The sequence below is a fragment of the Rana temporaria genome, chromosome 4, assembly GCF_905171775.1.
Source record: "Rana temporaria chromosome 4, aRanTem1.1, whole genome shotgun sequence".
NCBI lineage: Eukaryota > Metazoa > Chordata > Amphibia > Anura > Ranidae > Rana > Rana temporaria.
Genome location: NC_053492.1, coordinates 8,808,212 through 8,824,256, shown reverse-complemented (window position 1 = coordinate 8,824,256; position 16,045 = coordinate 8,808,212). Strand labels below are relative to the sequence as shown.

General features: G+C 44.5%; 2 protein-coding genes across 2 annotated transcripts; both read left to right on the top strand.

Moving 5' to 3' along the window:
• Positions 1-460: 460 nt before the first annotated feature.
• LOC120935488 (gastrula zinc finger protein XlCGF53.1-like) lies at positions 461-8,492 on the top strand. Its single transcript, XM_040347539.1, has 6 exons — positions 461-492; positions 3,537-3,625; positions 7,460-7,574; positions 7,799-7,933; positions 8,020-8,046; positions 8,484-8,492. Exons 3-6 carry the CDS (start codon positions 7,479-7,481, stop codon positions 8,490-8,492), a joined length of 267 nt encoding a protein of 88 aa, XP_040203473.1. The 5' UTR covers positions 461-492; positions 3,537-3,625; positions 7,460-7,478.
• A 146-nt stretch (positions 8,493-8,638) lies between these two features.
• On the top strand, positions 8,639-15,012 carry LOC120935863 (gastrula zinc finger protein XlCGF52.1-like). The gene is made up of 3 exons (XM_040347905.1): positions 8,639-8,674; positions 10,340-10,475; positions 13,594-15,012. The coding sequence occupies exons 2-3, from the start codon at positions 10,358-10,360 to the stop codon at positions 14,715-14,717; spliced, it is 1,242 nt and encodes a 413-aa protein (XP_040203839.1). The 5' UTR covers positions 8,639-8,674; positions 10,340-10,357; the 3' UTR covers positions 14,718-15,012.
• Positions 15,013-16,045: the final 1,033 nt, after the last annotated feature.

Sequence of the window (16,045 nt, the reverse complement as noted above, 5' to 3'; positions counted from 1 at the left end):
TTTTCTAAGCCCCATGATTGATGTCAGTGAGATAAAATAAGCCCCATGAATTAGGGTTGCCAACTCATCCCTTTAAAACAGAACACATATTAATTACACAGGTTCTGTGGCTGATTAAGGAGGTAATTAAACTCACTTTGTGCCTTATTTGCATTAAATTAGCCTCAGAACCTGTGTAATTAATATGTGTTCTGTTTTAAAGGGATGAGTTGGCAACCCTACCCATGATTGATGTCGGTGAGATAAAATAGGCCCTTCGGGATGAGGACACAATTGGGAGGTCGCCAAATTTCCACGACACTCCTGCAAAACGTTCTTGAGGCTGCAGTTCCTCTGAACTCCACAAGATGGTGATCTCACATATTGTGAGATAGAACTGTCTCTATGGAATACAGACAGGAAGTGATGTCAGGTACAGACAGGAAGTTCCGGGTGAAAGGTGAATCGGGAGGAAGTAGAGAGAAGACATTGCTGAAAGTGGCAGCAGAGGAGGTAATAAGATCTTATTTTCTATTTACACCCAGTAACCCCGTCATGTCCGTCCTCTTCCTCCATAGTCACTGTGATGTCTTTTATCTCCAGCAGATGATGATACACACATATATAGTGTGGAGACCTAGAATAACCCCTTCAGGCTTGTTGCAGGAGGAGCCACAAGCAGACGACGTAGTAGAGGAAGATTCTTAGGATTCTCGGGTCTTCCTTTGTTATCAGGAGGGTTGGCAGTGACACAGAGAGGGAGAGATCGGGGAGATCGGAGTCTGGGGAAGGTGGGTCGGGGGTCTGAGTGCTCCTAAGTTGTGATGAGGTAAACATACCCAGGTTTGGTTCCAGGTGGCTCCACAGAACAGAACTAAAGTTCAGGTGCCAAAATGGAACCTCATTGAAGTCAATAGGATTTGAGTGTTAAAAGGAAGACAAGAAAAATCAGTAATGGACATTTTTTTTAGGCTAATAGGCAAGGAGCTGTCAGACCAATGACATGGGGGGAGGGGCTGGGCACTGCTCTGGGGGACACGGACCAAAGCGGGGGAAAAAAATGGTCTTGCTGTTATGGAATCTTCCTAATCCAACGGTCAAGCCCTGTACACACGATCGGTCCATCCGATGAAAACGGTCTGATGGACCGTTTTCATCTTTTAACCGATGAAGCTGACTGATGGTCCGTCGTGCCTACACACCATCGGTTATAAAAACGATCGTGTCAGAACTCTGTGACGTAAAACACAACGACGTGCTGAAAAAAACGAAGTTCAATGCTTCCAAGCATGCGTCGACTTGATTCTGAGCATGCATGGATTTTTAACCGATGGTCGTGCCTACTAACGATCGTTTTTTTTTCTATCGGTTAGGAATCCATTGGTTAAATTTAAAACAAGTTGGCTTTTTTTTAACCGATGGATAAATAACCGATGGCGCCCACACACGATCGGTTTGGCCCGATGAAAACGGTCCATCAGACCGTTCTCATTGGTTTAACCGATTGTGTGTACGCGGCCTCAGAGTAGCAGACAAGCGGTCACATCTGGACTCTAAATAGACCATGCATTGGGAAATCAACACCTACAGTAGATGCCAAGTTTCTTTCAAGTCCTGTGGACATAGGTGAGTTTAGCCATGGTGTCACCTTAAAGTGGAGGTTCACCCAAAAAATAAATGTTTAACATTAGATTGGGCCTAATTACGGGAAGCAGAATCGGGTATTTTTTTTTAAATCAATGCTGTACTTATCGTTTTCGAGATGTTCTCCCGCCGCTTCTGGGTATGGACTGCAGGACTGGGCATTCCTATTTGATTGACAGCCTTCCGACCGTCGCATACAGCGCGTCACGAGTTTCCGAAAGTAGCCGAACGTCAGTGCGCAGGCGCCGTATAGAGCCGCACCGACGTTCAGCTTCTTTCGGCAACTGGTGACGCGCTGTATGCGACCGTCGGAAGGCTGTCAATCAAATAGGAACGCCCATTCCCGAAGACCATACCCGGAAGCGGTGGAGAAGATCGCTCTCTAAAACGGTAAGTACTGCTTCGATTTAAAAAAAAAACACCCGATTCCCCTTGACAAAATGAGCCTCAATCTAATGTTAGCTTTAAGGAAAGTGGTGGTCCTTAGAAATCCCCTGAAGAAGCCAATGTTGGCGAAACACGTTGGGATATACAGTAACATCAAGTATTGATCACCGTATATAGTTGGACACCAGTTACCATAAATGTGATATGTATCATACTTTTTTTTTTTTTTTTTTTTATTGAACTCAATTATTGTTATTTTTATGAATAAACTTTCTATTTTTTTATAAAATGTATTCCTTGTAATTGTGGGCACCGCTATAATCCCAACCATCCTGTTGCTCAGGGCTGTGGAGTCGAGGAGTCGGAGTCGGGGGAAATTTTGGGTACCTGGAGTCGGAGTCGGCAAACAATGCACCGACTCCGACTCCGACTCCTACTAAATTTAGATTGGAATAAAAAATAAAAAAAAGCAAGTTTAAATGTCCCAATTCACAAAAAGTTATAATTAATGACGTCTCTACTGTAAGAATAAAGACCAATGCATGCAGTGCCTCACGTAACCGCAAAACGAACAGGTTAAGTGACCGTGAATAAGCGCGCTTTTCATGTGCTTCACTATATGGCACGCAACGCACAATTAGGAGCTGCAATACTTATACTTTCCATAGTGTTGTGTTCTGCTTTTACAGGGAACGCATGTTAGAGAACCAGTAAGTGTCCAAATAAAAAAATTCCAACAGGAGTTTTATAAAGCACTAAAAGAAGTTGAAAAGTATGATCGCTCATCAAAACTTACTGTTGAAGAAGCCATCCTTGTTTATCCAGAGATCGTTAGTTATGTGGCCAGAATAGTTACTGCAATGCCACCCACCCAAGTCAGTGTCGAAAGATTATTTTCAGCCCTAAAAATAATAAAGTCTGACTTAAGAGCCTCTATGAAAGAGGATCTGGCAGAGGCAATTCTCTTCCGTAGAACTCTACATTGAATTGATTTGCATTTGCTAAGCCTAGAACTACATTTCAAGATTAATATAAACCATTTCTAGGTTTTACACATTTTGTTTCATTATAGATAAGCTTTGTTTTTGTTCTAAAACAACCAAATAATGTGGTTTGTATTTTTGAACTGGTAAAAATCCTGTTCCCGATGTTTATGCCTGCTGCTACTATCCAGTCACTTGATTGTTTTCATTGTGTTTGTCTTTTGCTTAAACTGTGCAATACAGTAGACTGTTGGCTTCCCAGCCAGTAGTCCTGTGGTAGGTTGCGTTTCTTTCCCTCAAGGAATGTATAAAATACATTTGCATATTAATACAGAGGAGTCGGAGTCGGAAGTACATAAAACTGAGGAGTCGAAGTCGGAGTCGGAACATTTATCTACCGACTCCACAGCCCCGCTGTTGCTGCTATTTCCTCTCATTGTTTGTTGTATTGTACATTTTTGCCTATTTTTGTTTATTGTTGTTGTCATATTCTCATTGTCGCCTTGTTGGGTGTGTAGCCCAAACAAATTTGTTCTTTTCCAGCCTTGGTGTGTCGGAAGGTGTGGCATTGCCGGATCGGTCATTGTCATCCAGAATCGTGGGACACATCCATCACTGGCTCCTTTTTGGAGGTAAGGGCTATGAGGAGCTATAAAGGGGAGGGGTTCGGCCAGTATTGGACCAAAAAATAAAGGACGTTTTGGGCCGCCATGAAGTGTGCTGAGAAATACGCTACAAATTGCAGGAAAAGAAAGGCCCGAGTGGGCGTATGAGCGGAGACCAACAGGCCCCGAAAAGCATTTTTATGCCCTTTTTTTTATGCATTTTACAAGCTTGAGTATTTTTTTTTTACCTGGATTTACAGTATATCCAGATTTTTAAGTGTATTTTATTATGTTAGCATTAGGTTAATTTTATGTGTAGCAATCTTTAGTCCAATATTTTTTTTTTGTTCCATCATGTTATTTATTCAATGCAATGCTGGTTGCTATGTTTATTCTAGTATAGTGTTTTATTTGAATTTATGTTATTGTACATAATGATTTCTTAGTGGTGACTTATGTTGTGTGTGTTCTGTTTTTGCTTTGTTCTTTGATGGGTATGATTGTATCTTAATAGTTTCTCTTTGAGATTAACCACTTTCATCCTGGGCCAATTCTGGCATTCCTCTCCTACATGGGAAAAAAAAGAAGCTATTTTTGCTAGAAAATTACGTAGAACCCCCAAACTATTCCTCCCGGGAACACCAATGGTGGGGCACTATTCAGCTACCCCTCCCAGGAACACCAATGGGGCACTATTCCCCCCCTCCCAGGAACACCAATGGGGCACTATTCCCTCCCCTCCCCCAGGAACACCAATGGGGCACTATCCCCCCCCCCCCCCCAGGAAAACCAACGATAGGGCACTACTATTCCACCCACCCCCCAGAACACCAATGATGGGAGTTGGGAGGATGGGGAATTGTCATAATGTATGGTACTGTTACGGTATTGTTGCTGTACTACAAGATTGGTATTGTTTTCTACCTTTCACAGCTCTCCTCGCGGCTGCTTCTCGTCTCTGTTCCCTCGAGGCAGCAGCGGGCGGGGCTGTGAAGTTCAGTGGGGCGCTGACGTCGGAGGCGAGGAGAGGCGTGGAGTGGCGGCGCGGACGTGCAGCGTCATACGTCGGCACCTTACACAATCACATACACAGGACGTGCGGCGCGGACGTACCTCGTCATACGGCGGAGCCTTACACAGGACATGCGGCACGGACTAGTAAGACGGGACAGGACAGGAGGATTTTTATGGACAGATGGACGGAAATAAAGCAAGGTGCGGACGGACCAACTAATCGATAATGAAAATCGTTGACAACGATTTTCATTATCGAATATTATCGATTAATCGTTTCAGCCCTAATCAAAACTATGAATGAACACGTGGAATTATACATAACAAAAAAGTGTGAAACAACTGAAAATATATTTCATATTCTAGGTTCTTCCACCTTTTGCAGCAGACACATCTCTAGAACTGGTAAGAGGATACTGTGTGAATCCGGCCTTCATGGTAGAATATCTGCTAGGAAACCACTGCTAAAGAAAGGCAACAAGCAGAAGAGACGTGTTTGGGATAAAGAACACAAGGAATGGACATTAGACCAGTGGAAATCTGTGCTTTGGTCTGATGAGTCCAAACTTGAGATCTTTGGTTCCAACCCCCGTGTCTTTGTGCGACGCAGAAAAGGTGAACGGATGGACTCTACATGCCTAGTTCCCACCGTGAAGCATGGCGGAGGAGGTGTGATGGTGTGGGGGTGCTTTGCTGGTGACACTGTTGGGGATTTATTCAAAATTGAAGGCATACTGAACCAGCATGGCTACCACAGCATCTTGCAGCGGCATGCCATTCCATCCGGTTTGCGTTTAGTTGGACCATCATTTATTTTTCAACAGGACAATGACCCCAAACACACCTCCAGGCTGTGTAAGGGCTATTTGACCAAGAAGGAGAGTGATGGGGTGCTGCGCCAGGTGACTACCTCTTGAAGCTCATCAAGAGAATGCCAAGAGTGTGCCAAGCAGTAATCCAAGCAAAAGGTGGCTACTTTGAAGAACCTAGAATATGAAATATATTTTCAGTTGTTTCACACTTTTTTGTTATGTATAATTCCACATGTGTTAATTCATAGTTTTGATGCCTTCAGTGTGAATCTACAATTTTCATAGTCATGAAAACAAAGAAAACTCTTTGAATGAGAAGGTGTGTCCAAACTTTTGGTCTGTACTGTATATATATATATATATATATATATATATATATATATATATATATATATATATATATATATATATATATATATATTTATTTAGGAGAGACCCTAGCGAATAAAATGGCGATCGCTACAATCTGTTCTGTCTCATTGTATTTGTGAAGCAATTTTTCAAACACAGTTTCTTGAGGGAAAAAGACCTTTTCCTGAATAAAATAAAAAACAATATTTACCCCAATTTTTTTTACCCCAAAGATGATGTTACGCCAAGTAAATAGATGCCTAACATGTAATGCTTTAAATTTGGGCACACTCGTGGCATGGCTCCAACTCTTAACACTTGTGCGACTTGTCCTGCAACTTGGGACTGCAAGTCACATGACAAGTTGCACCGACTTCAAAGTAGTCACTGCACTACTTTGGTCCGACTTTGATGCGAGTTGAGGTCCATAGACCAAGTTTACACAGGCATTCCCAGAAATCGCAGCCGTAAAATCACGGCAAAATCACATGACTTTGAAGTTGCGGTAGTGTGAAAGGGACCTTAGGGGAGCAGCAGCCTGTGTCCTGGAATTCTCTCTTTCGGAGCAGCAGCCTTTGTTTGGGAAGTCTAGGGGGAACAGCGCCTGTGTTTGGAAGGTCACCCTCGGGGGGGGGGGGGGGGGGGGAACAGCGCCCTGTGTCCGGGAGGTCTCAATTGGGGGAAACAGGGGCCTGTGTCCGGGAAGTCTCCCTGGGAAGGGGGGGAGAATGGGGGCCTGTGTCCGGGAGGTCTTCCCTCGGGGGGCGTGTGTCCAGGAGGTCTTCCCCCGGGGGGAACGCCGGCCTGTGTCCAGGAGGTCTTCCCCCGGGGGGAACGCCGGCCTGTGTCCGGGAGGTCTTCCCCCGGGGGGAACGACGGCCTGTGTCCGGGGGGTCTTCCCTCGGGGGGAACAGCAGCCTGTATCCGGGAGGTCTTCCCTCGGGGGGAGCAGCAGCCTGTGTCCGGGAGGTCTTGTCTCGGGGGGAACGACGGCCTGTGTCCGGGGGGTCTTCCCTCGGGGGGAACAGCAGCCTGTATCCGGGAGGTCTTCCCTCGGGGGGAACAGCAGCCTGTGTCCGGGAGGTCTTGTCTCGGGGGGAACGACGGCCTGTGTGTCCGGGAGGTCTTCCCTCGGGGGGAACAGCAGCCTGAGTCTGGGAATTCTCATCTCCTCTCTACCAGATGCCTCTTTTCAGAGCTTGTACAGCCTACTGAGTGCATAAATCCTGCTGTATACGCGAGGCGAAAGGCCCTGACGATCAAATACATTACATCAAATCAATACATTTAAACATACACATTTTAACATGCACTCAAAGCTCAAACCCACTCAACAACCACAATTTAATGCTGTTATATTATACCTGTTCGCAAATAAACTCTCAGGTGCCTGTAGCTCGATGCCTGCAGTGCAGAAAGGTACATGAGCTACCTTTAAAGTAGATTGGGGTGTTTTTGGCCCCATAGACTTCAATGGGAATGCCTGAAATGAGCTTAAAAAAAACTATCCCATCCTCAAATTTTGATTTCCATTGACTAAAACTGAAATGTTCCACCCTGAATGCACCTGAATGTGCCTGAGAAAATGATTTACATTGCACACCTTGCTATTAACCCCTTCAAACTCTTTTCTAATATTGTACAATTAATACAGTCCAGATAATTCTCCGCTATTCGTCTACAGAGAAATCTGCATAGATCACATGACCACAGCAGTGGGGATGGAAGAGGATCAGGGTCACATGACCGAGAGGATACTAAACCTCACCTTGGAGATCATCTACCTGCTTATTGGAGAGGTAAGGAGGATTCTGGGAGGTCACATGACATCACTCTTATCACTGCAGCACAGACCCAGAAGTGTCAGATCACATACTAGGTATGTGATCTGACACAGAGCAGCCGCCCCGCAGCAGTAAATGTGCACGACACTGTCCGCAAGCAATAAGTAAAACACAGACCTGATGGGAGAGGTGAAAAAGATTTTGGGAATGTGACATATTACTGTTTTTGTTGAATACAGAGTTTTCCTCCTGTGAAGTCTGGAGATCATATGACCATCAAATTGCCTCCACCTCACTCCCTGACACCTGAGATAAAATGCAATAAGAAGATTCTAGAAGTCACCAAGAAGATGATGGAGCTGCTGACAGGAGAGGTGAGCGGTGCCGGGAATTCTGGGACATTATCCAGTAACAGACAAGGGATGTGTCTGGATGGTGACTGTATCATTGTGTGTGTCAGGTTCCTATAAGGTGTCAGGATGTCACTGTCTATTTCTCCATGGAGGAGTGGGAGTATTTAGAAGGACACAAGGATCTCTACAAGGACGTCATGATGGACAATCAGCCGCCCCTCACATCACCGGGTAAGAGGAGACTTTATTGTAAAGGAGAGAGCAGTACGGAGGATCCACCTAGATCCCCCATCATCTGATAAACACATAGAAACAATGTATTCAGTCAGTGTGTGTGTTTCCTACAGATGGATCCAGTAATGGGAACCCACCAGAGAGATGTCCCCGTCCTCTGTATTCCCGGGATTCCACACAGGAAGATCACACCATCCCTCACCATTATCAGGTAGATGAGGAACAATCACTGATAGTATCGTTAGGATCTGTACATTATCTGCATTGTTACCATTGATGTCATTTTTATTCTATATTCAGAGTGGAGACCTGAGAGATCCTAAAGTTGAAGTTGAAGAAGAGATAAAAGAGGAGGACAATGAGGGTGATGTGATAGAAGTGTCAACGTTTCAAGACGAACACAAAGATCTGTACGTGGACACCATGGTGGAGTCGCCTAATACGAGAAACCCACCAGAGAGATGTCCCCGTCCTCTGTATTCCCGGGATTCCACACAGGAAGGTCACACCATCCCTCACCATCATCAGGTAGATGAGGACAATTATTGGCAGTTTTGCTTCATACACAGGCTTTTTTTTTATAAAGAATGTTTTATTTTTTATCCAGAAAGGAAACATTGGGGATACTCATGTTGGTATTAAAGAAGAGTATAAAGTGGAGGATGAGGAGTATGGAGCGTTGGAGGAGTTTTCAGAAGGACACAAGAATATGATGGAGCCACCTAATACCAGGAACCCACCAGAGAGATGCCCCCCTCCTCTGTATTCCGGGGATTCCACACAGGAAGGTCACACCATCCCTCACCATCATCAGGTGGGTGGAGTTGAGGGTCTAGAACATAAAATGATTGAACACTCTGACACGTGGAGACGATATGTTGACTCTACTAGGTATGAGCTTTGGGTTAGGTTGACCACAAGTTTGACCCAAACCCAAGCTACTTGCAACTTTCGAATTTGGCCAGTTCGCCTGCCAGCCAAATCTCCAACTGTAATTCATATGGTGGCATTCTAACTATGGCCACTAAACGTTCACTTCCCTCTCAGGGTCATAGTTGCTAGGATGCTAGCAGCCGCCGGGGTCCTAGCACAAGGATGCCCTGCAAACCAGCCACCTGCATCTTGGCAACCAATGACACTGTGTGGATTACAGTCTTTGGTTGATAAGACATAGACGGTCACCTATCCTTATTTGATGGAAGATCCCTCAAGGAGTCTTTTTTTAGCAGCAAGATTCGTATTTGAAAAGGAAAGCAATGAATTGGGTAAAAATGTATAGTTTATTTATTTGTTTTATGGTATCAAAAATATTTTGCCATAAATACATAGAAGTCGTAAAAAGCAGTTCTGGCCTTAACACGAGCAACATAACGCATCAAAAAATAGGAAAATTACACGTAACTCATGTTGTATAAACTCTTTGTGCTTGTATAGTTTTAAATGAAAACCCTACGCGTTTCGACCTTTTGAATTACTGGTCTTCTTCAAGGGAATTTTTTCTTCGTGAAAAAAGAATTTGCAGATTATTTTGTTTATAGATACATCATTATTTTGTATAGTTAGTATATTCTGATACAGCAGAGCAGTGTATATCTACCACTTTCCGATGAGAAAGCTGTGTTCTATGGCCAAAGGAATTGCTGTTACTCTAAAAGTCACCTATCCTTATTGGCTGTTATGTTGCATGCACTCTCCAGCATCCTAGCAACCAATGATGGGTGTAACTAATTTGCTATGAAGCAACAACAGGAGAAGATCACTTGTCAGAAGGAGAAAAGAAAGCACGCACTGGGAAACTGCCTGTTCAAGTGTATGATAAATGGGCTTCAACATGTCTTCTCCGATGCCTCGCCCCACTAATGCGTTTCACCCTCTTGCAGCAGACTTAATCATAGAACTCTCCCATTAACCCCATGAGAGGGGCATCGCTTGGGAGGAGAGAAGCTGAAACCGATTTTTCATACACCTAATTGGGCAGTCTCCCGTTGTGTGCTTCTGCGTCACTATGTTGATATACTGGGGCTTAGAGTGGCATTTTTTGTTTATATGGGTCACAAGGAGGAGATCGCTGTTGCGTGGGTTGTTGTGTTTGTGTCAGCAAGTCATTGGGGTGTCACTATTGCAATAGGACTCTTTTGAGATGGAGATATAAGGCAATTGCAGATGTTATTTTCTGCCATTCTGTTGGGTTAGGGTGAAGATCTGCTTAACATGAAAGTTGAGGGTGAAGTAGAAAAGAAGCATGTGAGGGATGATCAGCAACATATGGAGGAGGTTTGGATGACGAGGATATTCAAAGAGGAGGACACTCCTACAGATATCAGCACAGGTGAGCCATAATATATTCTGTTATTGCTGCTTTTTAATAGGCTAGTAAGAGGTTTTGCTGGTTGCAGGCTGATGTCCACTTAGTGGGCTTTCCTATGGGTGGAGCTACAGCCAACACTGCAGCCACTTCCCTATCCGTTCTGCAGCCCTGTGCCTTCTCAACTCCCCTCCGCTGCTATATTTGTACTGCACAGCTTTAAAAGTAGACAAACTATAAAAGGGCTGAGCCCAGACCCAGCCGCCAGCTATTCAAGGGAGAAAAACTAGTCTAGCAGCTGTGCACTTATGAGGTTTTGAATGTCTTCACAAAAACACAAACCCACAATAACACAAGCCAGTTACTACACTAGTCTCCCTTGGAAAACTGAGCCCAGACCTGCCCACCATCTATATCCGGGAGAGGGACTAGTGTAGTAGTTGGCATGTGTTTTTGTGAATGACAACAATCTTGTCCAGTTGTCATCACTTACAACAAAACAAGCTGACAATTACTGGTCTTAAATAGCCGCCAGCTATTCCAGGAATAGAAACTAGTATAGCAGTTGTCGACTTATGATGTTTTTTTTTTTTGAATGATGGATAGTGAGACGATTGCTGTCTTAACAAAAACACAAGCCTGCTATTAGGGTTGCACCAATACTGATACCGAGCATTTGCACGAGTACTTGTACTCGTGCGAATGCTCTGATGCTTGATCCCATACCTTCCAGCAGGAGGCCAGTACACCCGGTGTCCTCAGCATAGCAGGGGAGCCGGCCAGCCTCACAGATGGTCGATGCGGCGGTTGGGGCAGTTACAAGCACCCATCTCCCACTATAGCTTTTCTGATAGAGAGAAGATAGTCACCGCTCCAATAGGGTATGTGGATGAATCCGTATCCTCTCAGAGAAACCCAGGTGCCGGCAATGCACGAAGCAATAGTAGAAAGAAATGTTTGGACAGCCGCACTCAGATTGCGGCTGTCCAAACATTTCTTTCTACTATAGCTTTTCTGATAGCCGCTTCTCCTCCTCTTCCTCCTCCCTCCCGCAGCTGTCAGCTGCTTTATTGAAAGCTATACAGGGTGATCAGAGCTTGTAACTGCTCCACCACTGCACCGATTACCTGACTGTCCCCTGTGCCCTCCTCTGGCTCTCAGTGTTGTCCTCTGATTCCCCCTCGTCCTGTATTTGTCAGGATGGAGAGCGGAGGAAGGAGCTGGTAAATCTGTAATTTATCGGCTCCTTCCTTTTCTGAATGCACAGAGTCAGTCATCAGAGGAGCCACTGTTTCATGTCAATTCATCTTCAGTGCAGCTGAGGTTGCTAGAAAGGGATTGGCAAATCTGTGTCCTCACTCTCTTTCTCTGTCTCAAAAAGGAGATGTCAGAGGTCTTTGACCCCTAATATCTCACCAAAGCCCCGCTCCCCCAACAGGGCTGATAAAAAAAATAGAAGAAAGAATTGTAATAAATGTTTAAAGGATAAATTGTAAAAAAAAATTATAATAAAAAACACTGATACTGTCCACTTCCCCCCAAAAAAAGCTTTGTAAAAACAAATGACAAAAAAAAAATGGTAAAATAAATAAAGAACGGACAGTCCACGCCTCATCAGTCTTGATTATTAGTGCCTCCTCATCACCATTTAGTGCCACTGTCATCTGACATTAAAAAAAGTATCAGTATTTCGGTATCGGCGAGTACTTGAAAAAAAGTATTGGAGCTTGCACTCTGTCTTATAAATTGGTATCATTTCAACCCTACCTATTACACTAGTCTTCCTTGGAAAACTGAGCCCAGCCCTGCCCACCAGCTATATCCAGGAGAGAGGCTAGTGTAGTAGCTGGCATGTTTTTTGTCAGCTTGTGTTTTTGTGAATGACAGCGATCTTGTCCAGCTGCCATCATTTACAACAATACAAGCTGATAGTTGCTACTCTGCTCCCTCTTCCCTGAAGCAGGTCAATATGTCTTGGTTCAGTCTCCAGCCTTAAACAGCCGTCAGCTATTCCAGGGAAAGAAACTAGTATAACAGCTGTAGACTTATGATGTTTTGAATGATGGATAATGAAAAGATTGCTGTCGTCATGAAAACGCAAGCCATACACTATTCTCCCTTGAAAAACATCCCAGACCTGCCCACAAGCTATATCAGGAAAAGGGAGACTAGTGTAGTAGCTGGCATGTGTTTTGTCAGCTTGTCCAGCTGCCTTCATTTACAACAAAACAAGCTGACAGTTTCTACTCCGCTCCTTCTTCCCTGAAGCAGGTGGATGAGTCTGGGCTTAGTCTCAGGTCTTCCATGGGAAATAATTGAATACTATGGGCCAGATTCTCAAAGAGAGATACGACGGTGTATCAGGAGATACACCGTCGTATCTGAGTTAGGCCGGTCGTATCTATGCGACTGATTCATAGAATCAGTTACGCTTAGATATGCCTAAGATCCGACAGGTGTAACTGTGTTACACCGTCGGATCTTAACTGCAATTTAAAAATGGCTGCTGGGGGCGTTCTCGCTGATTTACGCAGAGAATATGTAAATCGGCGAGATACGCCAATTCACGAACGTACGCGGACCCGACACAGTGTTTTTACGACGTTTACGTAAGGGATTTCCCGGCGCATAGTTACCCCTGCTTCTATGAGGCGCAGCCAATGTTAAGTATGGCCGTCGTTCCCGCGTCAAATTTTTTTTTTTTTGCGTACGTCGATTCACAAAAGCGCTCGACGCAAGTTACGCTCACGCCCAAACCAATGACGTCCTAGCGACGTCATTGGGAGCAATGCACGCCGGGAAAATTTGCGGACGGCGCATGCGCATTTAAATCGGCGCGGGGACGCGCCTGATTTAAATACTACACTCCCCCTAGCCGCGGAATTTGAATTCTGCCAGGGGATTTACGATCCGCCGCCGCAAGTTTGGAGGTAAGTGTTTTGTGAATTACCCACTTGCCTCTAAAACTTGCGGCGGCGGATCTTAAATCAGATAGATTACGCGGATCTAAAGATCCGCTGATCTATCTGAATCTGGCCCTATGTGCATTGTGTCTCTTGGAGATTTTTACAAGCTTCTTCATCCTCTGGTGATACTTCTAACCCTGTCATGTTGATCGATCTTGGTTTTTGTATATTTTCAGGACACGCCAGCGAGATACTCTCCAAGGATCGTCTCGCCTTATCTCCAGTTTGTAAAATGGAAGATGAGGACATCACACCAGATTGTCTTTTCTCCTACCCAATGAACTCAACAAGCAATGATGGCTTTCACAGAGTGGATAGACCATCGAACCCCCCTGACTCTGAGCGGCTATATATTACGGGGGATGGTGTTAGAATCAAGGGAGAGAAGAGTTCTTATCCTGATTATGGGGAAAATTTGAATTCTGATTTAGGTCTTAATGCGCATAAAAGCTCAGACGAGCTATATACCTGTTCTGAGTGTGGGCATTGTGCACAAAAATCAGAACTCGCCATTCACTACAATTCTCTTACAAAGGAGAGGTTATATTCCTGTCCTGAGTGCGGGAAAGATTTTTCAGAGACGTCCCATTTTCACACGGAGAGGTTTCAAATAGGTGACAAGCCATTTTCCTGCGCTGAGTGTGGGAAATGTTTTTCAGGGAAGGCCTACCTTATGGTACATCTGAGATCTCACACAGGGGAGAGGCCTTTTTCCTGCACAGAGTGTGGGAAAGGGTTTTCACGGAAGTCCATTCTTAACATGCATCGGAGATCTCACACGGGGGATAGACCATATGCCTGCCCTGAGTGCGGGAAATGTTTTTTACAGAAAAAGCATCTTAACACGCATCAAAAGTCTCACACGGGTGAGAAGCCGCATTCCTGCCTTGAGTGCGGGAAATGTTTTTCGGAGAAGTCACCTCTTCGTAGACATCAGAGGATTCACACTGGGGAGAGGCCATATTCCTGCCCCGAGTGCTGGAAATCTTTTGCACAGAAATCAGACCTTGATAGACATCAAAGATCTCACAGAGGGGAGAAGCCGTATTCCTGCTCCGAGTGCGGGAAATGTTTTTCAGAGAAGTCCAGCCTTAACAAACACCAGAGGACTCACTTGGGAGAGAAGCCGTATTCTTGCCCTGAGTGCGGAAAATGTTTTGCACAGAAATCAGATGTTGGTAGACATCAGAGATCCCACAGAGGGGAGAAACCGTTTTCATGCCCTCAGTGCTGGAAATGTTTTTCACAGAAGGCCAATCTTTATAAACATCAGAGGGCTCACTTGGCTGCGAAAATGTAATCCTGTTCTGAAGTGCGTGAATTTGTTTTATAGACCTCTTAACTTTATGAAGATCAGAGATTTTAGACAGGGAGAGAGAAGCCACATTTCTTGCCTTGAGTGGAGGAAATGTCTTCTTTTCTGAATCATATTTTGCTGTACATCAGAGATCTCATACTGGGAAGAAGCACACCTTCATACTGTATGCTCTTTCATTCTTCATAATACCGTGTTTCTCCAAAAAAATAAGACCTAGTGTTATATTCCAGGAGGGCTGCAATATAAGTCCTACCCTGAAAATAAGCCCTAGTTTAAAATGCTTGTAAAATCCTATAATCCAGTCTAAGGCCTCGTACACACGGCCGAGGAACTCGACGTGCCAAACACGTCGAGTTCCTCGGCGAGTTCAGCCCTGAAGCCGCCGAGGAGCTCGGCGGGCCGAGTTCTCCCATAGAACAACGAGAAAATAGAGAACATGTTCTCTGTTTTCTCGAGGAGTTCCTCGGCGGCTCCATCGGGCCGAAAGTGTACAGACGACAGAGTTTCTCGGCAGAATCCGGCTTTGACCGAGTTTCTCGCTGAATTCTGCCGAGAAACTCTGTCGTGTGTACGGGGCCTTACAGTAGTATAGAGTGTACAATGTGTGTGTTTCTGTAATATAATTGCGGGGAGGAGAGCTCCGGCGGGTCACAGAAGTGCAGTACGGCGCTATAACTAAGGTATTTGGCACAATTATATTACAGAAACACACACATTGTACATTATATACTACTGTAATAGAGTGGATTTTAAGATTTTACAAGCATTTGAACTCCGTTCACACTGGGGATTCCTGTCAGGCAGGGGGAGAGAAGACAACACATTACATGGTAAGACCTACCCCGAAAATAAGACCTACTGTGTCTTTTTTTGCCAAAATAATATAAGACCCAGGCTTATTTTCGGGGAAACACGGTATGAGAAACACTCCACAAGGGAACTGACGTAGTCGGTTAGGAGAGAGGAAAAGTGGGTGTGTCACTACTGGATGCGTTACTCTTGCAGTGTATTCTGATCTCCCCTGCTCTCCTGTAGAATCATCAAAGGCTAGATATTGCTTATGAATAAAGAGTAAGGGAGATATCCTAAACAACAGGATGGCCAATTTCAGTACAAGAGTTGTGCTATCAACAAGCACAGGCAGTTTTATTTAGTGCCACCTGCTGGCTGAAAGTGGTTTTATATGACTTTTTTCAGATGTAACCTCTTCATATTCAAATAAAATAAACAATATATACCCTAAGGGAAGTGAATATTGATATCCTCCAACACTACATTACTTAATAAAAAAAAAAATCACTCTTTATGTT

Excerpts from the sequence above, each read along its gene's own strand:
- LOC120935488 (XM_040347539.1), top strand. The coding sequence starts at position 7,479 with ATGACCACAGCAGTGGGGATGGAAGAGGATCAGGGTCACATGACCGAG. Across the intron at positions 7,575-7,798 it reads TCTACCTGCTTATTGGAGAG|AGTTTTCCTCCTGTGAAGTC; the intron begins GTAAGGAGGATT and ends TGTTGAATACAG. Across the intron at positions 7,934-8,019 it reads TGGAGCTGCTGACAGGAGAG|GTTCCTATAAGGTGTCAGGA; the intron begins GTGAGCGGTGCC and ends TGTGTGTGTCAG.
- LOC120935863 (XM_040347905.1), top strand. The coding sequence starts at position 10,358 with ATGAAAGTTGAGGGTGAAGTAGAAAAGAAGCATGTGAGGGATGATCAG. Across the intron at positions 10,476-13,593 it reads TCCTACAGATATCAGCACAG|GACACGCCAGCGAGATACTC; the intron begins GTGAGCCATAAT and ends GTATATTTTCAG.